Raw genomic sequence first — 26,787 nt, 5'->3', positions numbered from 1 at the left:
GGGAGAGGGGAGAGGAGAGGGGAGAGGAGAGGGGAGGAGAGGGGAGAGGAGAAAAAAAAAAAGAGCTTATTACTACTTCTAGAAAACTCCACGGGGCTGGAGAGATGGCTCAGAGGTTAAGAGCACTGACTGTTCTTCCAGAGGTCCTAAGTTCAATTCCCAGAAACCACATGGTGGCTCACAACCATCTGTCACAGGATCCAACGGCCTCTTCTGGTGTGTCTGAAACAGCTACAGTGTACTCATATACATAAAATTAAGAAATCTTTAAAAAAAAAAAAAAGAAAAAGAAAAGAAAAAAGAAAAGAAAGAAAGCAAGCTCGCTCCACTCCAGGATAACAGGGATGGCTTCCCTTTTCAGGGTGTTTTCAGATCTTAAGCAGGAGACTCCACATTTCCGCAGGAATATAGAACTAAAACTGGGAATTGTCAAAAGGCATATTTTCTTTTGCTGTCTTAAGATTCTAGTTTAGGGTAAACAGGGCTTCTCAACCTTTTACAAGTTCTAACAAAAACAAATTCTAGAAGAGTTTTAACGGACACATGGCAGAAGTCTGTCAAAATAGTAGGGCTCAGGCTGGGTGTGGCGGTGCACAACTTTAATCTCAGCACTTGGGAGGCAGAGGTGGGTAGATGTCTGAGTTGAGGCCAGCCTGGTCTACATAACAAGTTCCAAGTCATCCAGAGCCAAAGCAAAGGAAAAAACAACTGGCTCTTATTAACTGCTTCTCCTCCGTCTCTATATTCTCCAAGCCTGTGGGGTGCTATAAGTCGGCCATGTGCCCTGATCAGCATGGCCACTTTCTGTGTGAATGCAAACACTCTTGTGAGTTTTGTTTGCCATTTGGCTGCATTTTAATGTTATGAATCAAATGAATAACTACCTCTAAGAAATATAACAGCCACTGGATTCCTGAACTGGTTGTATTTAGACAGTTTACTAATTTGTTTTGTTTTGTTCATGAGAAAGGGTTTCTATATGTAGCCCTGACTGTCCTGGAACTTAATCTGTAGATCAGGCCTGCCTTGAACTCAAAGAGATCCTATTGCCTCTGCCTGCCAAGTGTTGAGACCAAACGCATGCACCACCACACCCAACCAGAACATCTTTTTTAAAAAGCATCTTTCAATCACACAATTATAGTCATCTGACAGGTATTTATTATGCATATAACAAGTGCCAACCACTTCCCTCCATATAGCATTTGTCATTAAAGTATCAGCGGGAAAGACAAGTCAATCAATATAAGATTAAACTCTCTTGTATAAGGGAGATGTCAGGATTTTTAAGGAGTCTAATGCTTGAGGAAAGGGGTGTGCTAATTATTTCTCAAAAGTAATCCCTACATAGAAGGATAAAGAGTATTTCAGGCAGACAACAGGTGCCAAGACCTAGATACAAGAACTCTGTCAAAGCAGAAAAGAGGCTCTGCACCATACAAGAAGGTGCAAAGAGGAAGTTAATTCTGTGGTTTCCTTATATGAATGTTGATAAAGAATGCAAGAGAGGAAACAGCCAGGATTACGAAAGCTGGGAAAACATGTGCCTTCTGGCAAACCTGGCCAACATGGCTACCAGAAATCCTCAGAAAAGGAAGGAAACCCATGGGATAAACCTGCATATACAGACAACCATTGATCTGCAAGTAACATGAACATATGGGTTTATATACAGAAGTGCATACATGCAGTTCAAGACAATTTTATTGATTTTTTTCCCACTGAAAAAAGACACAGCATTACTAATTTTTCAAGTTAGATCATTCACTTGGTGTATTTACAGCAAAAGGAAAGCAGAACTAACCCCACAGTTGATAATAATGTGTCCTGGTCCTTAAAAGATTAGCAGAACAAATACCACAGCAAAAGCAAGCACAAGCATTTACCTCTCTGCCTGTGAGGATGTGTCTTGCCAATTTCACTTTTGCAAAGTTCCCCTTGCCGATTGTTTTCAATAGTCTGTAGTTTCCAATGTGTGGCTGCTCATCTGCACAGGAAGCTATTGAGTTTCTACACCGAGCTCCAGAGCGCCCGGTGCGGGAGGTGACTTCTTGCCTTCCGTCTCCATGTGAAATGTGCTGAAACGTAATGTACACAAAAACAAGGAAGTGAGAGGACATGCAGTGCTGCCAAGTTTCAGGAGCATCTAGTGGTTAGAAACAAAACATCAAGGCTTCCATTGGATCCTGAAGGACTGAAGCACGTGATGTAAATTTACGAGGAGAACAAGAGACTGTTACAAACAACACTATCAAGTGTTATAGCTCGAGCTAGTGTTCTGAGAGCCGAGACAACTCCAATGTATGATTTTCCCATTTACCACGGTACAAAAGTATACATGGGGCAATTAGTAGAAAAACTGTACTTCAAATTTTGCATTGCAACTTTTTCCTGAGTCATTGATGCACACAGTGTAACAGTCTAAAAACACCAATAAGTCATGATGGGTAAGACTACAGTGCACCCTATGGCCAGCCTTTTTTGGGGGGGAGGGGGGGAGGGGGGTGTGTGGAATACAGGTATTGAATTAAATTACCCAAGATATACAACACTTTCTTAAGAAGTACGTTTGTGTTAGGTGATTTTTGCAAAACTGTAGGCTAATTTAAGTTAAAGTAGGCCAGTTTAACTAAGCTGTAAAATGTGGTGGGTAAGAATGAGTTAGACATCTGTAAGAAGAATTACTACAGTGTAACCCTGTGAGCAGAGGAACATCTGTGTGCATAGGTGTTGAATAGGTGACTGTCACATAAAACACAACTTCACTCTCTGCAACAGCATCTGGATGTCTGATGCTCACCACAGCCTGTGAAGGAACAGAATGTTAAATGTCACCATTCAGTGATGACAATGGGGCCAATAATCAATTAGTAAGAAATCTATTTCTTGTTGCATTTTTTTTTTCATTTCATGAACTAGTTTCATTTTAGGGCTTTTGGAGTTTTGTTGATTTTTGTTGTTGTTGTGGAGTTTTTTTGTTTTTGTTTTTAGTTTTGTTGCTGTTGTTAGAAGAGCTATGTGTAGGGCTGGAGAAGTCGCTCAATGGTTAGTGTCCTCCTGCAAAGGACTTGGGTTTGAGTCCCAGCACTCACATATTGGCTCAAAACCATCTCTAACTCCAGTTCCAGGGGGTCTGATGCCCTTTTCTGGCCTCGACAGACATTACACACATGGTATACACACATGCATGCAGGCAAAGCCTTGAAGCATATAAAATAAAGAAATCTAAAACTAAAAGAGCTAAATGTTCTAAGTTACTTTCTTTAGAAATATGTGTGTGTGTGTGTGTGTGTATTTTTATGTATATGATTATTTTGTCTAAATGTATGTCTGTGTACCACATGCATGCAGTGGCTGAGGAGGTCCAAGGAGGTCTTAAGGCAAAGCAAGGGCATCAGACCCTCTAGTCTCTTCCTTATAACACAATACACACACCATATACATCTTGTCTAGTCTTGACAACATAAGCCATATCCTTAACTCATAGGAAAGGTTTTCCAAATGTTAAAAATAACCTACAAAGCCAAACTGTGACAGTAAGTGGCTATTCTTTCAAATTTTGTACTTTAGAGACACAAAGTCAATTTTTACTTTTAAAGACATCTAGGGGGGAAAAACCACCTAGGGAGCCTGGCGTGGTAGCACATAACTTTAATCTCAACACTTGGGAAGCAGAGGTGGATCTCTGAGTTCTAGGCCAGCAAGGTCTACAGAGTGAGCTCTAGGATAGCCTGGGCTACACAGACAGACCCTGTCTGGGGTTGAGTGGTTAGGACATTATTTCGTCCACTACAGAAAAGGACTCCATAAAACTGACTAATTATGACTTAAAAGAAAAACTATTAGCAAACTAGGATTAGAATAGACCTTCCTGTGATACATGCTTTTAATGGCAGCACTTGGGAGGCAGATACAGGCAGATCTCTGTGAGTTCAAGGCAGCCTAATCTACACAATTCCAGCACAATCTACCCTGTCTCAAAAACAAAAGAATGGACCTTCCTTGATATGATAAGAATTACAGAATCACAGACCATACCCAGCTGATAATCCCATTACTATCATGCCGGCCCTGTTCTCTTTGCAGTGTATTAAATAACCTGCTTCTCCCTCGCCCTCTATGGGTACAAGGCTTCAAACTTACTATGTGACTGAAGAATGACTGAATTCCTGATCCCCCTGCTTCCATCTCCCAGCAGTATTCCGGCAAATATTACAGTTAATGGAAAACTTGAGCATCTACTCTTTCCCCCTCCCCCTTTCCTGTACTCCTACCTCTCTGCACTCACTGCTGCACCCAGGTTGGCCACAAACTCCCAGATCTTTGTCTCACACTCTTTAGTACTGGGAATACAGGCATGTACCATCCCATAGAAGAATCATCATCTTGTATTTTCTTTCTTCATTTTAATTCTTTTTTAGATTTAGTTATTTTCTATGTTTTTCCCACATGTATGTACAGCATATGTGTGCCTCATGCCCATGGAAGACAGAAGAGGGTATCCCTTCCCTCTGCAAGGATCCTCCTGTAAGTTATGAGTGTTTGTGAACCACATGTCAGTGACAGGAACCAAACTTGGGTGCTCCTAACTTTTGAATATCCAGTCCCAGAATAATTTCTTTTAAGAAATATAGAGAATCTAATTTGTGCATCTTTAATCCAAAATTATATACTCAAAAGGTTTCAGATACCAGAGAAGTTTTGACTTAGCATTAAGGGTGCTCATCAGGGAGAGTTTTTGTTGCTGTTGTTGTTTTGTTTTTTTTTTTTCCTAATTCAATCTAATATATTTCCAAGCCAGGCATGGTGGCATATGCCTTTAGTCCCAGCACTCAAGAGGCAGAGACAGGCAGATCTCTTGAGTTCGAGGCCAGCCTGGTTTATAGAGCAAGTTCCAGGATAGCCAGGGCTATACAGAGAAAACCCTGTCTTGAAAACAAAACCCCAAAATCAATCTAATATATTTTCAAATATTTCCAAGTATCTCTCCATGTAATATATAATATTTTATTCATTTGTTTATTTGTTTGTTTGTTTTCAAGACAGGGTATCTAAGTGTAACAGCACTGTCTCTCCTGGAATTCACAGAGATCCCACCTGCCTCTGCTTCCCAAATGCTGGAATTAAAGGCAAGTGCAGTCATGCCTGGAACAATTGTATTTTTTTTTTAAATATTGTCTTTCAAGCTGAAGAGAAAACAAAAGCATAGTGCTTTGCTGTGCAACCATGAGAACCTGAGCTGAAACCAAGAATCCACACAAAACAGCCAAGCACTGTGGTTCAAGTTGTAACCCCAGTGCTGAGAGAGCAGAAATACAAGGATTTCTGGGCCTCACAAAGTAAGGACTGACTGGTGAGACAGTCAGTGGGTGAAGGTGCCTGCTGCCAGGCCTGACGGCAGGAGTTTAATCCCAGGGCCTGGGAAGGCAGATGGAGGGAAATGATCCCCCCAAAAAATGTCCTCTGACCTTGTCTGCTACACCACACACATTCTCACATATAGAAATGTTAAAAATATTAACACAAAAATAAAAGAAGGTGGACAGCATCTGAGTAGAGCCTAGGAATTTTAACTAACCTCTGACCTCTACAAATTCCCACATACATCTGCATATGTAATGAGATACAAGGGCCCCCCACACACACATCCACACAAATAGTTTTTGAAATTGGTAGTAGTGATCAAATACCAGTTGCAGTACATTTAGTTATTCAGAGTTTATTGCTGGCGTTTGTTTGGACTTTTGTGTCTTTTCCATTTTGTCCTTGCCTTCACAGTCACCAAGTGTTCTGTGACTGATCTCTCTAGGTTGTTCATTATTAAAACAACTCAAAAGAATAAACAGTAGCTTTTGGGTTGCCACACCCTCCTAATCATGCCGGCCTGTCTATCTCAGCATAAATCAGACCATATTTGTATTTTTATCCATCCATATGGCCTCAACTGGTCTCCATTTATAATCCGTCTACCTCAGCTGCCTCACTGCTAAAACAATTACTGGCATACTCAGCACAAAAACTTTCTAAAACAACAAAAAAAAAATTTAATAATTTAAAAAAAGATTTAAACCAGGCATGGTTCTAGAACTAGAAAGAAGGCTGACACAAATCAAGGTCAACCTGGTGGGCTACATCTCAGGTTGTATAGGCCAGCCAGTACATAGCAAACTTTGTCATTAAATTTAAAAAAAAAAAATGCCTGGCAAATCAGGAAAATATGCATGTCCAGAAGAGATAATATATTGAATTTATTATAAGTACTAACCATAAATACAACTTTGTAGAAAAATTAATAATCAGATTTTAAAATCTAATCAACTAAAAGATGGTAAAGTCAGAAATGAAAGAGAAAGGGCCAGAAATATAGCTCAATGGTAGAGTGCTTGCCTAGCGTGTACAAGGCCCTGATTTGTTTGTTTGTTTGTTTGTTTGTTTGTTTTTTTCAAGACAGGGTTTCTCTGTGTAGCCCTGGCTGTCCTGGAACTCACTCTGTAGACCAGGCTGGCCTCAAACTCAGAAATCCACCTGCCTCTGCCTCCCGCGTGCTGGGATTAAAGGCGTGCGCCACCACCGCCCGACAAGGCCCTGAATTCTAATCAGGGCATTTCAAAAAGGGTGTGTGGGGTGGGATAAGGATGAAAGAGTGTGGAGAAGTCAGGAGGGCTGATGGGGGACCAAGGATGTTAAGAGATATCCATCAGGATCCCTTTAGTCTTCTCACAACCCTTCAAAGTGCTTAGCATTCCTTCTACAAAAAAATCCACTACACACAGGCAGGCACGGTGACCCAAGCCTTTAATCCCAGCACTCAGAGACAGAAGCATCCAGAGCTCTGTGAATTTGAGGGCAGACTGGTTTACAGGAAAGTTCCAGAGCTATATAGTAAGCCATCTCAAAAAAGAGAGATGGATGGACAGACACAACTATACAAGCATACATCTTGAGAGAAGTTTTTTTTTTTTTAGTTGGTTGTTTTTGTTTTTCCAGACAGGGTTTCTTTGTATGGTTCTAGATATCCTAGAACTAGCTCTGTGGACCAGTCTGAACTGGAACTCAGATCCTCCTGCCTCTGCCTCCTGAGTGCTTAGGATTAAAGGCCTGGGCTACCACTGCCCAGCTTGAGAAATTTTTTAGTCCCATTCAAGACCAACTATTATAAACTTTGTAAATAATTAGTTCTTGGAAAGTCAGTTGTATTTAAATTAAATTGTCTTTGTATAAACCTTTTAGGCAAATGATTTTCAATAAAGGGAACCAGAAAAGCACTGGAACTCAACTAATGGGAAGGTAATTTTACTTCCACAGCGAATACTTGGCAATGATGGAGACATTTTCAGAGGTTAAATTGAGGAGATGCTACTAATACCAGCCTGTTCCTACAACACACGGGCCTGGGCCAGATGGCTCAGCTAGCCAAGGCGTTTGCTGGCAAGCCTGACAAACCTGAGACAGATCCCCAAGACTGAAGGTGAAAGGAGAGAAAGAACTTCAGAGTTGTACTCTGACCTCCACTTAGGCACCATAGCACATGCAACAAGCTACCAAGAAATAAGTATAATAAAAATATTTAAATAAATCACAGAACTGCAGGCAAAAGCTTGGTATAGTAGCACATGTCTGTAATCCTAGCACTGGCAAGGTTAAGGAAGGAAGAAGCCAGCTTGGGGGCCATCATGAGCCACAAGCAAACACAAAATAAACTAGACAAAAACCAACAAACCCTAACAACAACAAAAAACTGTTCAAAATATCAATCATTCAAGGTTAAAATGATGTGCTATAGGGAGATGAAACTCCCTAAAACCCGGATCTTACTTGTTCTCAGCTGTAAACCATCATCTCCATCTTGTACAGAGAAATTACGGCATCATCCACTGCTCCTTCCTCTCCACGTCCCCTCATGTCTGAGTCCATGTGGGCCTCATCTCTAGCCTCTCAGAGTCACCACTGCCCCTTTCTACCACACTGCTTTCCTCCTGGTAGCAGCCTGTATCTCAGCCCTCTCTAATGCAGCCACCTCAGCCCCTCACACGCAAAGCTGCAGAGTGGCTCTAGCTCCTTCAGTTCGCACAGTGTCACCTCCCACGCCTCCTTTCATGTGCCACGAACTACTGAAAAAAAACAGCTCCAGATCCTTGACACATCACTATGGATAGCAACTTTTACTCCCCCAACCCAGGTTTTTTGAGATAGGGTCTCTATCCACCATGAAACCTTGGCTAGTCTAGAATCTCTATGTAGACCGGCCCCAAACTGAGAGATCCGTCCATCTGCCTGCCTCTGCCTCCCAAGTGCTGGGATTAAAGGCGCCACCGCAGGTGGCAATAGCAATGTCTCCTCTTCACTCTTTTCACCAGGCTGTCTCTTCCGCCACACCTGCACTTCTCTCCCCAAAGCTTCACCTGTGAACTCTGATGATGAGCTCCAAGAAAGCAGGGGCATCTCAGTATATATCAGCAGTCCACAGAACTTTGTATGCATCAGGTGTCAAACTGCTAAGTAAACAAATGGCCAAGCTGACTTGTCTGGTTGGATACTGTTTGTATACTTGAACAGTTAGATACACCAAAGAGAAAATGTGCTCACCTAGCACATGTAAGGAAGGCCCTGGGTTCAATTCTCAGCATGGCAAAAATAAATTAATACGTAATAATGGTGACAATAGCAAAATGAATGATTTTGGATTACTCAGTTTTTACACTGAAATACTTTATCCAGAAAAACTGCAGAAGTCATCTTCAGGTGGGCTTCACATTGAACAAAGCCCCACAGTCAGTCTGGAATGGACTGTGAAAGCGCTTCCTTCGTAGGCATTGTTTCATCACAACAACGAGGGACAGATGACGTTACTCTCTCTTTATAAGTAAGCGTCACAGATTGAGGGCCTGCTGAAGCCTCTCGCCTTCCCCGGCAGTGCCGCCGCCGCCGTGAGCCTTCCCCGCAGTGCCGCTGCTGTGAGCCTTCCCCGCAGGGACGCCGCCGTGAGCCTTCCCTTTAGCTGCATAGCGGGCCCATCTACTCAGCCGTTCCAGTCACAGCCTCAGAGGGCCATCTTCCTCTCCACCATGCCTTGCTTTAAGAAGTCAGTCTGGCCAGGCAACGCTGGCACACGTCTTTACTCCCAGCACTCAGAGACAGACCTCTGAGTTCGAGGCCAGCCTCGTCTACAGAGTGAGTTCCAGGGCAGCCAGGGCTACACAGAGAAACCCTGTCTCAAAACCACCGTCACCCAGCCCCACCCCCCAAAAGAGATCAGTCTGAGCGTAGCAGTGCACATCTATCCCAGCATTTAGGAGGCAGAAACAGGTCTCTGTGAGCTCAAAGCTAGTCTGCTCTATGACGTGCACTCCAAGCCAGCCAGAGCCATGCATTAAGACCCTGTTTTAAAAGAAGAAAAAACAACAACAACAACTAAAACTGAAGGAAACACAATAGATATCACTCTGAAGGAAATGTGCGGCCCTGGCCCAGTAGCACTTGCCTCCCATGTCTAGGTGAGGGTTTAGTCACCAGCACCACACACAAGAAAGTTGTGTGAGGTTTTAAGTAAGAAAGGAGAAAGAAGGGCTGGAGAGATGGCTCAGTGGTTAAGAGCACTGATTGCTCTTCCAGAGGTCCTGAGTTCAATTCCCAGCAACCACATGGTGGCTCACAACCATCTGTAATGGGATCTGATGCCCTCTTCTGGTATGTCTGATCACAGCAACTGTGTATTCACATTAATAAAATAAATAAATCTTTTAAAAAAAAAAAAAAAAAAAAAGAAAGGAGAAAGAAGGTGATCTCACTGGAGTGAAATCCAGAAGGTACAGTGGCAGAGGTGGGGTGAACCTTAAACTATCATGATAACTGACTTTTATGTATTTTGTCAGATTTATACTATTCATTCACCTCATTATATCTTAGTAATTCAATAAATATTTGTTTATTGGCCATTTATAATAGATGATTTCTTTCTAGATATTTAGAATAACATTCATAAGCAAAGCAATCCTGCAGTCAAGGAGTTTTAGTATAACATAGGAAACTGAGAAAGCATAATGAATACAGTAGACTTTTGACCAAGATTTTAAAATGTCAGCATTACTGTACGGCAGCAGTTCTCAACTTGTGGGCCTCGACCCCTTCAAAGGGGTCACCTAAGACTATCTGAAAACATATTACATTACGATTCGTAACAGTAACAAAATGAAGTAGCACTGAAAATAATGTTATGGTTAGGTTAGGGGTTACACAACATGAGGAACTGTATTAAAAGGTCACAGCATTAGGAAAGGTAAGAACCACTGGTGTATGGGTTTCTAGTTCTACACAGACTAGCTACAGTCCTGGAGTGTCCCTGAAGTGTCCCAAAAACAGTATGAAAATGCTTGGGACTACCAGTAGAGGGAGCAGGAGAGACAGGTGATATACATAAACAAAAAGATGAGGACAGATGACAGGATAGTTATGTCCACTGTCACCAATTCAGTTTTACAGATGAGGTGACAGAGGCACAAGAAGTAATTTATCCAAAATCATACACAGTTAAATAATTTACCCAAGGCCACACAACAAAATATAAGCAAGATTATACGTCCAAAGAACCATTCCTGTAAGTACTTTTAAAATATGACCTAAAAGCCGGGAGTAGTGGCACATGCCTTTGACCCCTGCATTCAGGGCAGAGGCAGGCAGATAGATCTCTGTAAGTTTGAGGCCAGTCTGGTCTACATAGTGAGTCACAGGACAGCAAGGGCTACACAGAGAAACCCTGTGTCAAGAAAACCAAAGTAATAAGAAGGGGAAAGGAAAGTAGAATACATTACCATAATGTGTAAAAGATACTTTATCATTGAATATCTTCTTTCTTCTGGTGATTTAAGAGAGGAATAAACTCCTAAATCTCCTCTCCCAGTAAAGCTAGAATAACACAGCAGGCCTAGGATAGGAAAGGGCTGGATAAAGAAAAGGAAGAGCTGGGGATAAATGTGAAAAGAACACCAAACAGCCTCAAAGGCCTCCCACAACAAAGGACTGCCCAGTTTAAATGACTCTTCTAGTTAAGTCTTACAGCAGTAGGCAAAATGAGGAATGGTTCTAGGTCTGCTCCTTTACAGGATTCTCATTCTAGAATGTACTCCTGTAGACAGTACAGTCATAAAGTATTGACTGCATATCAAATGGCTTATACGGAATCCTGGGATCAAAATCTCTGGGCTAACTTACACAAATTTAGCATTAAATGCTACAAATAAAAAATTTCATGTAAAATGTAACACAAACCCCATAGTATTTAGGCTCCACCCAGAAGCAACTACCAAACTATTAAAATGAAATACAGACAAAACCCCTCCTGATTTGAGCCCCAAGATTAACCACAGTTGAGTGGTTAAGTGATTAGAGGATAGAATCCTAGGTTGGGAGACTCTCTCTGAACATGCCTTTAGTCACAGCACTTGGGAGGCAGGGGAAGGCTGCTCTGCTCTTTATCACTGGGAGTTCAAGGCCAGCCTGGTGGGTCTGCAAAGGGAGCACCAGAATAGTCAAGGCTACTCAGAGAAATGCTGTTCAAAAAAACAAAAGACTCCTAGGTTGTCTGGTGTGGTGGTGTATGCCTTTAATCTCAGTACTTGAGAGACTGAAGTAGGCCAATTTCTTGAGTTTGAGATTAATCTGGTAGCCTACAAAGCTAGTACCAGGACAACCAAAGCTACACAGAAAAACTCTGTCTCTAAAAAACAAAACAAATAAAAGAATCCTAGACTAAATAGTTGGACTCTTACTTAGTCAGCTTCTGTTATTATAATAAAATACCTGAGATAATTAACTCAAGAGAGGTTTATTTAGCTCACAGGTATGGCTATTCCAGGAGGCCATGATACAGCTGGCAAGGTAAAAACTGTCTACCTCATGAGCCAGGAAGAGATACAGGAAAAGGAATGCCCCTAGTGATATAAGGACTTTCTAATACTTCCACAGTCGAGAAAAGTTTTAAAATAGGCCTGTAACATTCAATGATCAAACCATCATACTTAAGAAAAATACATCCATTTTTCCTTTTTTACCAGGAAAAGCCCTCCTAAGCAAATGTCTGTTCTCCCTACTCCTAGAGGGCACATGGGTCAGCAGAACAGATATAAGTACATTTTTGTCGGCATATCAACTCTAAGAAAAGAGAACACACAGAGATAGGACAGACTGTCTCACACTGGAGCCCAGGCTAGCCTCAAACTACGTAGCCTAGGTTACTCATAAATGCTGGACAAACAGTCTCAGCCCCTCACATGCTTCAAGTGTATTTCTTTTAAAGATGCATTTTATGTGATGGATGTTCTGCCTGCATGTATATCTGTGCATTTTATGTGTGTGTGTGGTGCCCTCGGAGGCCAGAAGAGGGATTCCGATTCCCCAACTGGAGTTACAGCTACAAGCTATTATGTAGGTACTGGGAACAAAAACCAAGTCCTCTGCAAGAGCAACAAGTGCCCTTAACCATCCAGCCATCTCCTTCAAGTATGTAGTTTAACTTCTGTCAAATGTACATGAAAGCATTCCAGGTAGATTTATTCTTCATTCATATTAGAAAGATCTGCACTCCCTGGCTCTTACAAACTCTAGGGCTAAAATGTGGTTATATTTTAGAATGATAAAATTTAGAAACTTTTAAAAAAAGATTTATTTTTACATATGAGTGTTTCGCCTACATGTATGTATATATGTATGTATGCATGTATGTATGTATGTGCAGCACCTGTACGCCTGGTGCCTGAGGAAGTCAGAAAAGAGCATCAGATACCCTAGAAATAGAGTTATGGATAGTTGTGAGCCACCATGTGGACTCAAAAAATGAAACCTAGGCCCTCTGGAAGTGCAACAAGTGCTCTTAAAGACAAAGACAAAGACCAAGAAAGACAGACAGACAGAATAAAGACACATTGAGACAGGGTCTTATTATATAGCCAGGTTGGCCCTGACCCCACCCCACTCAACTCTATCCACCCTAGAGCCTCTGCCTCTCAACTGCTGGGATTACCCTCCACAGCTTGCTTGCCAACACAACGAACAACCCCTTTTGAAATAATGTAACAGGTACAATCAACTCATAGCAAACTGGGTATATGTCTCTAAGGCAGTGTTTCTCAACCTTCCTAATGCTGTGACTACAGTTCCTCATGTTATGGTGACCCCCAGCCATAAAATTATATTCATTACTACTTCATAACTGTCATTTTGCCACTATTATGAATTGAAATGTAATACTTTTGGAGACAAGTTTGACAAAGGGGTCATCAAAGGCACTGGTTGCGCTTTCAGAGGACCCAGGCTTGAATTCCAGCACTGCCATGGCAACACACAATCTCCAACAACCTCTTCTGGCTTTTGGGGGCACCAGTGACACATGTAGTACAATCACACAGGCAGGCAAAACAATCATATACATAAGACAATAAAACAAGAAGCTTATAAGAGAGAAAAAGATAACCTTGGGTGAGTAAGAATGCTGACAAAGTAAGCTGCCCGCTGCCTGCCGTCGACCTGCCAATCACCAGGGTCCACACAGCAGGAGGTAAAAGTTGACCTCTGTGATTGTGCACATAGGGAAGATGTCACCAGGCTGCCCAGGCTGGGCTCACACTGACTGCCCTCACACAACCCAGCCCCCCATCTATGGGCATGTACTAACTATCCTTCCCAGCTCATACTACATAGTTGAAAAATTAACATATTTTATGTGAGTAGGAAGTTCCAGGATCCAAGACTACATGGTGGACCATGTCTCGAAAACTTATAGAATCTGAAAACCCCATTGTATCTAGCAAAAAGTCTCTTCTAGAAACCTGGCCAATCTAAAAGGAAAGGTAGCCTGGTTACAAGCTCATCTCAAGTGTGGTCCCTGGGTGCCACATCACTGTCCTGGGACCTGTTAGGAGTGCAGCCTGCTCTAAAGTGAGACTCAGCTGAGCACTTCAGCCACAGCCACCCTCTAGGTGATCCGCTCAGGTTACACAGTAGACTCCTTCCACAAAGCCCTGAGGACTTTTCTGCTGGACAAGCAAGTCCAAAAGAACAAGAACAATCTGGTTATCGAGCATATAAAAAAACACCCTCTGTTGTACAGCCTCATACTCAGTAAGCATTCCAAATTGTTCAACAATTTAATTCACTGATCGCCCAGTCAACAGCTGGCTAGAAAATATCACCATTAGTTTACTTCACGAAAGTTAACAATCCTGATCACTCTGTATACTAACTTCTAAACACCTGATATAGCTGGGTGTGGTTGTGCATACCTTTAGTTTGAGCATTTGGGAGGCAGAGGCGGGAAAATCTCTGTGAATTCCAGGCCAGCCTGATCTACAGGGCAAATTCCAGACCAGCCCATAGAGCAGCGGTCTTCAACCTTCCTGATGCTGTGACCCTTTAATAACAGTTTCTCATGCTGAGGTAATTCCAACCATAAAATGATTTTTATTGCTACTTCACAACTGTAACTTTGCTAATGTTATGGATCATAACGTAAATACTTCTGAAGACAGCGGTTTCCAAAGAAGCATGGCCCACAGGCTCAGAACTGCCACCACAGAGAAGGAAGTCAACAGGCCCATGATGGACATGGCCAGAGCTGTTAGCTAACAAACCTCTGCTTCCAGTCCTCTAGCAAGTAATCCAGACTTACAAAACGTCAACTGCTTTGAAATCTAAGAAAAATTCACTCCTAATCTTGCCAAATAAAAACAGGATTTACTAATGGATCCCTCTGCAAGTCAATTATAGAACATACAATGAAAGGTAAACGTTATCTTTAAAAAGCCTCCTGCTTTTGTGCCAGAGAGATGGCTAAATGATTAGGGGTCTTCCAAACCCAGGTTGAGTTCCCAGTACCCACATGGGGTCTCACAACCACATGAAATTCCAGTTCCAGAACACTGGACACAACCATTGTCTGGCCCCAGAATTTTAACTGGTTTTTCTGAGCTATGATGAACTTTTATATTCCTATCCACAGGTGAGTAGTAACATGAATCAAACACATGAGAACAGAATAGTATACAAGGAGCAAACAACTATTATTGCTACAAATTATGTTTCATGTAGATAAAAGCCAGAGCTTCTTAAAAGCTAGGATGCAATGGTCCACAAATTTAATCTCAACACTTAGGAGGCAGAGGCAAGTGGAACTCTGAGTTAAAGCCAGCTTGGTCTACGTAGGTAGTTCCAGGTCAACTAGTTATATGATGAAAGCCTGTCTCAAAAAGAAGCCCAACCTCCCCAGCCACCCCCCACCACACACGCACACACACACACACACACACACACACACGCACAGGCTGGGCATCATTCTACTAAGGTACAGCCTCAGCCCAATTTATTATACTTGATTAAATGAGCAACATTCTTTTTTTTTTTTTTTTTGGTTTTTCGAGACAGGGTTTGTCTGTGTAGCCCTGGCTGTCCTGAAACTCACTCGGTAGACCAGGCTGGCCTCGAACTCAGAAATCCGCCTGTCTCTGCCTCCCAAGTGCTGGGATTAAAGGCGTGTGCCACCATCGCCTGGCCAATGAGCAACATTCTTAACACAAGTGAATGTAACCATTTAAAATACCTAGAATCAAAGTCTTAAAACGCAGGCAGGCACGCACCCACGCACGCACGCAATGCAAAGCTGCTCTACTCATAATTGACAATGACTACCAACTGGTAAAAGAATTTTTTAAAAATCATGATATATCTGATGAAATACTAATTAGCAATAAAAAGAAATGAACCATTAATATACTTTAAAATACAATCTCAAAAGTATTATACACCTGGTAGCAGTGAAGCATGTCTTTAATCATAGCAGTGGAGAGGCAGAGACAGGCAGATCTCTGAGGTTCAGGCCTGCCTATTCTACAGAGTGAGTTCCAGGGTGGCCAGAGCTACACACTGAAACCATGTCTCAAAAACTAAAAACAAAAACAAAACAAAACAAAAATTAATAGCAAGTATCTTTTTTTTTTTTTAAAGATTTATTTACTTTATTTATGTGAGTACTGTGTAGCTGTCTTCAAACACACAAGAGGGCACTGATCCCATGATAGTGGTTGTGAGCCACCATGTAGTTGCTGGGAATTGAACTCAGGACCTCTGGAAGAGCAATCAGTGCTCTTAATCACTGAGCCATCTATCTCTCCAGCCCAATGGCAAACACCTTTAATTCCAGCACTTGGGATGCAGAGGCAGGCAGACCTCTGAATTTGAGGCCAACCTGGTCTACAAAGTAAATTCCAGGACAGCCAGGGCTACACAGAGAAATCTTGTCTTCAAAACAAAACAAAAGCATTTTGTACAGCCAGGGATATTTAAGTCAAACCTGTATTAAAAAAGAAAAGAAAGACAGTCAGGCAAGGAGAGCATTCTGTTACATGGAAGAAGTCACCTGACACCAGAAGTCACCACTGTAAGGAGGCTGAAGCACAAGGATGAATTTGAGGCCAACCTCAGCTACATTAAGACTGTCTTAAAAAAGGAAAGATAAAGGGACAGAAATGAGCCAGTGCTTACCAAGCTCTAGGAAATGAGAAGGGAAGGGCTATCAAGAGCCACAAGAGTCCTTTCTAGGAGATGGAAATGTTCTTTATCCTGACTGTGGTGATGACCACATGACTTATCTGTCAGATTCATCAGACTGTCCACTTAAAATGTGTTTTTCTTGTATATCCAGAACTCTAACAAAAGAGCTTCTCAACAGGCAGAGAGCTCCTTCATTCCCTGCTGCACTTTCATGCACCTGGCAAAAGTCTAACTTAAGTTGTGCAGTAACGACAGGTGAGGCAGGTTATGCTTAAGTGAACATGAGAGGTGCAGGGACACAGGCCCCACACTGTAGCAGAGACATTTCCATATCAGGCCTACGCAAGGACTCCATGCAGAACACGGCAAGGTGAATTAACGCAACCAGTTGAATGTGGCATAAACTCTTGATTTTAGCAATGCTGAAGCCTCAGATACACTGGTAATAAGGCAGCCTCACAGCCCAAGCTTTTCTCTGTTACTCAGTGGTGCTAGGGACTGAACCGGGACATCACACATAGGACACCATCACTCTACAGCTGAACCACATCTCCAGCCCCTTAGCTTGTTTTAAAAAAACAAAGGGAGTAATTCTAGCCCACACAAAATCACAAAACAACTCAACAAATTGACAAAGAACATGTGAAGAATGAGCCACTTCAATCTAAAATAATCACAAATAACCACCTAAAACCATGCATTCTGGACTAAAAATAGACTTCTTGAGTCTTCCTGCCCCCATTGAAATATACTATTAAAGCCAGGCATGGTGGAGCATGTATTTAACCCCCAGCACTTGAAAGGCAGGCAGGTCCTGGTCTACATAGTGAATTCCAGGATAGCCAGAGCTACACAGTGACATGATTGATTGATAGACAGACAGACAGACAGACAGACACATACATACATAGACAGATGATAGGTAGTATACAAATTGAAAGAAGACTAAAATGCTGTCTTTCATTATTATAAAAGTTCTGGTTCCACTTAAAGTTTTGATTTTGAGTTAAAAAAAAATCAATGATCAAAGTCAATCCATCAGTATAATTGCTTCATATTTTAGAGTGGCCAAAGAATATGATGATCAATCAGGTCAAAGATAAGTTTCTTCAAAAGAACATAAAGAAAGGTCTTGGGATTCCAAGGTTGGTGGATGTGTCTGTATCCTCCACTATGGGGAAACTGAGACAGAAGGCTCCCTAAGCCCAACCAACACAGCAAGAACTATGGAACAAACACGGGAGGAAGAAGAAAAAGGGAAGGAAAGGGAAAGGGTGAGGAAGGAAAAAGAGGGAAAAAAATCTAATCTAAGCTCTCCCAGTTAGGTAATTTTCTAATCTATCTCAGGTGCAAGAACATATATAACTGTATATTAATACCCCACAGAGATGACTTAGACCAAGTTCTACGTAAATAGATTAAATTACCTAATAGCTATCAAGCACAGTGGCATTTTGAAGATTAAAATGAAGACATTTGATATCACTGGGTCACCATGTCTAAGGATGGTTTTCCAAGCATGAAAACACTCGGAGCATGAAAGCTTTTCCAAAGAGACAGCATTTTCTTGCCAGCGGTTACCTCATAGCTCCGTATAATGAAAGGCCAGTAAAGTTTCTTTCCAAGTTATTTACTAAATGCTTTACAGAGGACAAAACTAGGCTGGAACACTTTGGAATCCGATGCGGAAGAAGGGTTCAAAAAACACTTGGGCAGGTCAAACATTTCTTCAGAAGAACTTCTACTACACGTTTTGTCACTCCCTACCAATGCTGCTCCAGACTGTTGTTTGGTTTGGTTTGGTTCTGCAGGTCCTTCCGAACAAAATCCTTCTATTTAGATTTGCTGGGTGTACACACTGGAACGGGCCTGAGAGCTACTCCAAGCCAACCTTTCCAGCGGAAGGAAAAGGCAACCCAGTGGGTGTCCCTCGGCTGGGCAGCAGAACAGAGCAGAGCTTCACGTCTGCCTCTCAAAACACTTAACCCACTGCTTCCGAGCAGATTTAGCTTTGCAAGGACGGGAAGCTACTCCTTGATAAAGGCAGCGGGCTCTCAAGCAGAAATTACTCTTGCGCGTTCGGGAACTACGGGGGCCCACAAGGATCTTCTCCATGGGGCACTTAGTTTTAGCGGTTGTCATTAAACTTAGTCCCCTTTTAAAGGACGGTCCACTCGACCCGATTGGAGCGTATTAATCTGCACCAGGGACAGGCAGGCTCTCTTAACCTGCCCGATGTAAGAGGAGAGTTGTGTTCAAACACGCACCGGCCGCAGCATCGCACGGACGGGTAATGCTCAGCAGACCGTAAGGACAGCGCGCAGGCCGCACACGCGCGGCAGGACCGGGCTGCGCCTTGACCCTGCCTGGAGCATCTGGGCTGGATCCCCCTGCTACCACCCTGAGGGTCTGCCACCCTGCAGCGCAGTCCACTCACGTTTTCAGTGTCTCGTTCATTCACCGTTGGCAAAGGGGTCCTAGTGGACATCTTATTGCGCTTTGATTCTGCACAACGCCAAGGCGAAAACAAAACCGCCCAGCTCTGGGCAGCCGGCGAGCAGCGGCCGCGAGCCTCCGGGCCCTGCTCTCCCCGGCCGGAGTCTAGATCTCCGGCCTGGCCCGGGCCGTGCGCCCGCGGGCCCCGGGGCTCATTCTCCCCCAGCGCCGGCGGCCGCAGTGGAAGCGGGCCGGCTGGCCGCCGCAAGCCTCAGGGCGCCTCGCGGGCCTCGAGGGCCCCTCGCCTCTTCGCCGTTCGCAGCCGCAGCGCCGTGGAGCTCAGCCCCGGGGGCTCGACACAACACGGCCGGCAGCCCCTGAAGAGGCAGCGGCGCAGGAGGATGGAGCGGAGATGAAGCGCAAGACAGGCCGCCGCGGCCTGCAGACGCCGACCATGGAGGGGGCCGCGGAGGAGGCGCCCACGCCCGGCTGCTTTCCCTTCTCCCGCTCGCTTTCCGCCCGGCCTCGCCCTGCCGGCTGCCACCGCCGCTCCCCGGCACCTCAGGAGCCTTACAGACTCAAGATGGCCGCGCCTCGGCTTCCTCCGCTGCCTCCGGCTGCCGGAAGTGACGTTCTGCCGCCTGGAGTTCCGCCAATCAGCGCGGTCGGAGCTAGCTGCCGGCTGCTGTTGCTAGGGGCGACTCGTCCTGTTGGGTCTGAGGGGGTGGTGCCGTTGGGAAAGACTTGCTTGGTCTCCTCCCTCTCTAGCGGGCGGAGAGTTCCAATGGTCCTGATCGCCTGGGCATCCCTGAATCCTCTGAACCACTGCCCTAGTGGGCGTCCTATGCCCGACTGCTGGGCTGGCATTTACAGAGTACAGATCTAGGCTGTCTGGATTATACTACACGTGGAGATCCCACTGTTTGCAAAAGTTGACTTTTCTTTCCCGCGGCCAAGCTGCGAAGGATGGAGCGACCGTAGCGAAGCAGCAGTTACAGGTCTAGCAGAAGAGGAAGGAGCCAGGCTCCTGCTTCATAACCGAGACTTCTAGCATCCAGCCAAAGAACTTTTTTGCCTCTGACTAAGGGGGGGACCACTGATTATCGGACCCGGCCAACTGAATACTCATTCGGATGAAAGAGTGAAGTATGAAACAACAAAGGTAGCACCAAAGAGTGGGAAGAGGGATTCGATGAGATCACGTAGACACCCCCAGGGATCAATTCCTAAATGTCGGTAGGGGCTTATATATTCAATGTCTCTGTCTCTTCCTCTCCCTTTCGCTCTCTCACTTCGTCTATCCCTCACCCTTCCCCTCTCTCCCTTTCTCCTTCCTCCTCTCTCGTCATTCCCTCTCTTGCTTCAGTCTTCTGAGAAGTGGTATTGCTATAGGCTTGGGCCAGGCTGAGTGACCTGCAGCTGGAACTCTGAATATGCTGCCTCTTCTAGAAGCCTTATCACCTCTTGATGTTTTCTGAGGACAGAATCCATTGGTAGAGGAAGGAGGGCTGTGTGAGCTGGGGTAAGGCAAACTGCTACTAATAGTCCACCTTGTACTGGTTATTCATTAAGCCTCAGTGCGCCCGTATAAGATGGACAGACACAGCATGTGATCTAAAGTCTGGATAAGTTAGTTACTTTACCCAAATCATTGGGGGTTGTTGCTTATAGAACGATCTGGACCCCATTCCTACAGCTGTAGAAATGGCTAAACTTGTGAGTGACTAAACTTTGCTTTCTTTCCTTCTTATGTTTTCTTTGCTTGCTTGCTATGGTTCTGGCCCCCAACACCCCAATATCTTGGTGTATCCTGCTTTGTGAAACAACAGATCTTCAAACACTAGCATCACTTCCAGAGGCCAGAGGGTCTCGACACAAAACAACCCAGGGAGATACATCCAGAACTCCTATCTTACCCTCTTATGGGTGTGCTCAGGGGGACCAGATGGGTGTATTTAGAATGCTATTCTCTCTCTCCCTTCTTGGTTAAGCAGAGAGCTGCAGAGGAAATCCTGTGAATCAAGTGTCTGCTCCGCACAGTTGAACTGAGATGCAGGTTGTGATAAGTATCCATGCGCTCCAGGGCTAGGAGACCAACTGTGCTCACCCCATCCCACTTGTGGGTCTAAGCAGGGGGAAACTTACAGAAGGTGTGCTTACTCTGAAGATGGAATGACAGCTGAAGAGACAGAGAGATCCCTGAGGCCTGTTGGACACCCAGTTTAGCCTAATACAGAAGCGTGGAGGAGAGAAACAACGGGGTGAGTTCAAGTAAATTCATCAAGAGCACGTGAGGGTGAGAAGTCAAGACTGAAGAGGCAGGAGTCAGGTAGATTTAGACGTGCCGTGGAACCAATTCTCCCCTCCACCCTGACAGATCCCGGTGCTTCAACACTGACTCCTGATGAGTTGGGGAAACCTCCCACAAGGTTGTCAGCCTACGGCAGGCGCTTTGAAAAAGCCCGTGGACACTTCAGATCGTCCCGCATTGGCCAAAGAAGTAACTGGTCACGAGACTCTCCCCCACCCCCAGGGGGACTTCCTCATTCAAGCTACACATTAAACTCTTGAATCAGTGAATGCCAAAGGTTAGGGATAAAGATGACAGCCCTTGGCCTCAAGATGCCTCCTAGCTTTCATAGTCTGGAACTGAAGCTATAGAAATGTAAAATCACCATAAAGAGCTGGAGGCACCAGACATGTTTATGGCCCGTGAAAAGGGAGAGGGGGACCAGGAGGGCATGATCGGGAGGAGGACGCTGTTTTGTCCAGTGGAACTTATGTGCACCTGTGATCTATCCAGGAGGAACGGAGCAATTAAACTTTAAAACTATTGTTTTCATGTTTCTTGTTTCCAGCCTGATTCTTCTCCCCTTTATATTTTTTTTTTTAGACAGTCTTGCTCCATAGCTCAGGCTAGCCTCCAATTCCTACCCCACCTCAGCATTCCCGATGCCAAAAGTGCAAGTGCACACCCTCATGCCCAGTTTGTTTCCTGTCTTCCTATTTAAGTAGTTCCTACCTTGAGCATCATAACAGCAAGCCCACTGCAATTCAGAAATGCACCCAGGGCTGGGGAGATGTCTCAGTGGTCAAAGGTCCTGGCACTCAAGCAGAAAGATCAGATCTTCCAAATCCACATAAATTCCAGCGAAGCAAAGCAGCTCACTTGTGTTCAGTGGTTGAAAGACAGGATCCCTTATTGATCTAGAGCTCCCCACCAGTTAGCTGGCTGTCCAGCGGGCCCCAGAGATCTTTGTATCTTTGCCTCTTGAGCCCTAGGATTACAAGCATACACCACCACAGCTGTCTTATTCACCTCGGTTCTGAGGATGAGGCTCAGCCCCCTGTTGTTGCATGGCTAGCACTTCACATTCTGAACATCTCTCCAGCACTTGAAAGGCAGAGGCAGGAAGCTCTATGAGTTTGAGGACAATCTGGTAAGTTCCAAGCCAGCCAAGATGACATAGATGCTGTCTCTCTCTCTCTTTTTCTTTTCTTCTTTTTTTTTTGGTTTGGTTTGGTTTTTGGTTTTTTGAGACAGGGTTTCTCTGTGTAGCCCTGGCTGTCCTGGAACTCACTCTGTAGACCAGGTTGGCCTCGAACTCAGAAATCTGCCTGCCTCTGCCTCCCAAGTGCTGGGATTAAAGGCGTACACCACCACTGCCCGGCTAGATGCTGTCTCAAAAAAGGGGAGGTGGAAAGGGGTGCAGGAGAGATGGCTCAGCACCGACAAGTACTTGCTGCTCTTATAGAGGACCTGTGTCCGGTTCCCTGCACCCACCTGACAGCTCACAACTTTCTGGAACTCCAGTTCCAGGGGATCTAATGCCCTCTTCTGTCCCTTAGGTACAGGCATGCTGCCATATACACACAGAGTCAAAACACACTTAAAATACTTTCTAAATTTTATTAATTTTTATTTGTTTTGTTTTGTTTTGTTTTCAAAACAGGGTTTCTCTGTGTAGCAGTGGCTGTTCTGGAACTCCCTCTGTAGACCAGACCTGCCTCTGTCTCCAGAGGGCTGGGACTAAAGGCATGCAACACCACCCCTGGGCAAAATCATTTTTTTAAAATACCATGTTGGGAAAATTTAACAACAGCTAGTAACATTAGCAACATCAGGTTATGCGTGCTCCACGACACCACAATTCTATGCAAAATATTACCTGAACATAGGCTAGCAAGGTGGCTCATCAGATGAGAGTTCTGGCCACCAAGAATGTCACCCTGAGTTCAATCCCTAGGAACCCAATGGGGAAGACCAATGACTCCTGCAGGTTGTCCTCTGATTTCTACACCTGCCTTGACACATGTATGTGAATATACACACATAAACGAATAAATTAAAATTCTTAGTTATTGTTTTGAGATAATGCCTTACTATATAGCCCTGGCTGGCCTGGAACTTGCTATGTAGACCAGCTGGCCTCATATCCAGAGATTGGCCTGCCTCTGCCTGTAGTGAGAATTTTGATTTCTTTAAAAAACCCAGTTATGCCGGGCGGTGGTGGCTCACGCCTTTAATCCCAGCACTTGGGAGGCAGAGGCAGGTGGATTTCTGAGTTCGAGGCCAGCCTGGTCTACAGAGTGAGTTCCAGGACAGCCAGAACTACACAGAGAAACCCTGTCTCGAAAAAAAACAAAAAAAAAAAAAAACAGTTATGATATGTGAATGTTTTTTGCTTTAATCTCAGGTGTGGGATAAGAGGCTGCCTTACAGTAGGTGGTTATGATTTGCCTCATGCACTAGCAGGAGTGAGATACTTGCCGGCTACAGATAGCTGAATTCTGGGGTTTCTGGAGAGGAGATAACTGGAAGAGCCCCAGAGGGCCTTGGAGGCTGCTGCTCCCCTGCCATCCTGGTTGCTGCTGTTGTGGTTTGTCAAATGTCCACGAGCAAAGAGACAAGAAGTTGGAGATATCCTGACAACAAAGATTGAACAGTCCCAAGGAACCCAGTGCCCCTAATCAGCAGGAAATAGTCTATTTTGTTGGCTGAAAGAGGTCATGCCCTCTTCCCCTCTAACCTTTCTCTCCTACCTAATGTTGTGGGGTTGGAAGAGTGATAGGTATAACAGCCCAATAAAAAAAGCCACCAAAAGAAAAATCATGCCAACATCTGCCTCCCTGTTAAAGAGGTTCACTACAGTGCCTGGCTGGTTTTCAAAAATTGTAAGGGAGCTGGAAGGATGGCTCATTGGTTAGATACGTGTTCTGCTCTTACTGGGGACCAGAGTTGAGTTCTCAGCTGCACATCAGGCAGCTGATAATACCTCAGCTTTTAAGGAATCTGACACCTTCTGGCCTCGGCACTACAGACACATGCACAGACCCACACTTAGACATACATCCATATACATAACTAAAAATCAAAATAAACCTTTAAAGGCGTTTTAAAGAAAGGTTTGGCTGGATGTTGGTGGCACACACCTTTAATTCCAGTGCAAGGGACTCTGAGGTTGAAACCAACCTGGTCTACAGAATGAGTTCCAGGAGAGCCAGAACTACACAGAGATACTCTGTCTTGAAATAAATAAATAAAAATAAATGTTTTGAAATATACTGAGAGAACATGTATAAAACAAATAACATTCCAGGTCCTATAACAAGAAAAAAGCTAGAAATGACATAAATATCCATTATCAGTATGAATAGAGACATGGAATGTTTGCACCAAAACTAATATGGAACAGAGAGAAAAACTGTATTGGCTCTATCCTTGTACAGTAAAGGAACTAAATCTCAGGAACATAGTCTAGAGCTGGTAAATTGGTTCAGTGGGTAAAGACCAATGCTGGAAACTTGATGACCTGTGTTCAATTCCTGGGAAGCCACACTGTAAAAGAGGAGAATGGACTCCTGCAAATTGTCCTCCAACTTGTATACAGTCTGGTTATTTGCCGCCAGTGTGGAAAGGGGTGAGGAATGTGAGTATAGAATGAGTATTAGCACCAGTCTTACAACGTGCTAAGTCCCTGACCTCACACGGGCAACTCCCGACCCAGGCAGGCAGGACAAGAAGGAGCCAGAGAAGTTGTCAGGACAGATTCCGTTCCTGAAGCTAACATGCCTCCTCTCCTGTGGTGTGACCTCAGACATGAGCTGTCCCTGTGAGTCAGCCCTGAGTCCCACTTCACGCCTTTCCCATGGGGCGTCAGGACTCAAAGCCTTCTTTCAGAATGAGGCCAGGAAAACCAAGGACGTAATGTGACCAAGTACAGATGAATAACCAATGTGTCTGAATAGCAATAGGAAGTAGCTTTTGTAGCCAAGGAAACCCAAGATTCTCTTAAAAACAAGATCTCTAATCTAGACAAAGAAATCCATCTTTTATGTTAAAGTGTTGTTTTTTAAAAAAATTTACAGTTTAAGTCTGGCCATAGTAGCACACACCTCTAATTCAAGCACTTGGAAGGCAGAGAATAACAAATCCCTCTGAGTTAGGGTCTACACAGCAAATTCCAGGTCATCCCCATCCAGGTCTACCTAGGAAAACCCTGCCTCAAAACCATAAGAAAACCCCACCAAATTCTTGTTGTTGTTGTTGTTTGTGAATGCTATGGACCAACCCCAGAGCTTTGTCCATGCCAGACACAGCTTCTCTACTGCTGAGCTATGACTTCATCTTAGGCCAGGCCTTAGTTACCTTTTAGCCTAAGCTGCCCTCAGTCTCAACCATCTGATTTAGTTTCTGTTGTTGACATAAAATATCCTGGCAAATGCCAACCAGCACTCAGGAGGCTCTCTGAGTTCTTAGGCCAGCCTGGTCTACAGAGTGATTCCAGGACAGCTAGGGCTACACAGAGAAACTCTGTCTTGGAAAACAAAACAAAACAAGTATTCCTGGCAAAAGCATCTTAGGGAAGAAAGGATGTGGTTTATCTGACAGCTCCGGATTCTAATCCATCATTGTCAGGGAGTCATAAGAGCAGGGGCATGAAGCAGCTATTCCATACTGCCCATGTCAAGAACAGAGAAACGCATGCCTTGCCTGGTACTCAGCTAGCTCTCCCTGTTCCTTATTCAGACACAATCCTGGGTTCAAGCCCAGGGAATGTCACTGCTGCTTTCAGCCAGTATCTTTCCACATCAAATCAGGCAGCCCAGACGAGTTCCTACTTGCATCAGGCCAGCCTTTCCTGGCGATCCTAGGCTGTGTCAGATAAGCATTTCAAGGTGTGTGCCACACGATGGGCATTAGTAGCAGTTGCTCAGCAAATGTGAGGCTCTAAGGTGAATCCCTAGCACCACATGACAAAATTGAATTGCTAAGAAGTCTACGGGAAATCAAAGAACTCGGATGAACTCGGCGAGCCTGTAGAGATGCTGGACACCGGGGCGAACCTGGACGTTCACGTTTCCTGATTTCAAAACTCAGCATAAAACTACAAACACCGCTGGGCATGGTGGGTCACACCTTCAATCCCAGCACTCTGCGGGCAGAGGCAGGTGGAGTTTAAGGCCAACCTGGTCTGCAGAGTGAGATCCAGGACATCAGGACAACTACATAGATAGATAAACCCTATTTAGACAAAAAAAAAAAAAAAAAAAAAAAAAAAAAAAAACAAACCTACAGTCCTGAGGTGTGAAGAGATGGCTTAGTGATTCAGAGGTTACTCACCTGGGGTCAATTCCCAGCAGCAGGTGGAACCTCGCAACCATCTATAACCTCCTTTCCAGGGGATCTTAAGATCTCTTCAGGCTTGGACGGAGGCTTCTTTGAACACTGACACAGTGTCTTGGATACATTTCTATTGCTGTGATAAAACCACAAACAAGGTAACTTATAAAAGGAAACACTGATTTGGGGCC

General features: G+C 44.2%; 1 protein-coding gene across 6 annotated transcripts in view; it reads right to left on the bottom strand.

The window, feature by feature from the left end:
- Window positions 1-19,563, bottom strand: part of Mark3 (microtubule affinity regulating kinase 3) — an 85,630-nt gene extending 66,067 nt beyond the window's left edge. For 3 of the 6 annotated variants that reach the window (XM_028764574.1, XM_028764576.1, XM_028764578.1), the window contains exons 1-2: window positions 18,974-19,136; window positions 1,887-2,078 (exon numbers count right to left, since the gene is read on the bottom strand). In XM_028764574.1, coding sequence (XP_028620407.1) covers window positions 1,887-2,078; window positions 18,974-19,024 — 243 coding nt within the window. In that variant the 5' untranslated portion in view covers window positions 19,025-19,136. Of the gene's footprint in view, window positions 1-1,886; window positions 2,079-18,973 lie in introns of all 6 variants that reach the window. The other 3 variants (XM_028764575.1, XM_028764577.1, XM_028764579.1) reach the window with 2 other exon arrangements.
- Between the last annotated feature and the right edge of the window lie 7,224 nt (window positions 19,564-26,787).

This window comes from Grammomys surdaster, unplaced genomic scaffold (genome assembly GCF_004785775.1).
Source record: "Grammomys surdaster isolate TR1022 unplaced genomic scaffold, NIH_TR_1.0 144, whole genome shotgun sequence".
In the NCBI taxonomy this organism is placed as follows: Eukaryota; Metazoa; Chordata; class Mammalia; order Rodentia; family Muridae; genus Grammomys; species Grammomys surdaster.
The sequence above is the reverse complement of the archived record's forward strand: the minus strand, read 5'-3'. Positions and strand labels throughout refer to the sequence as shown.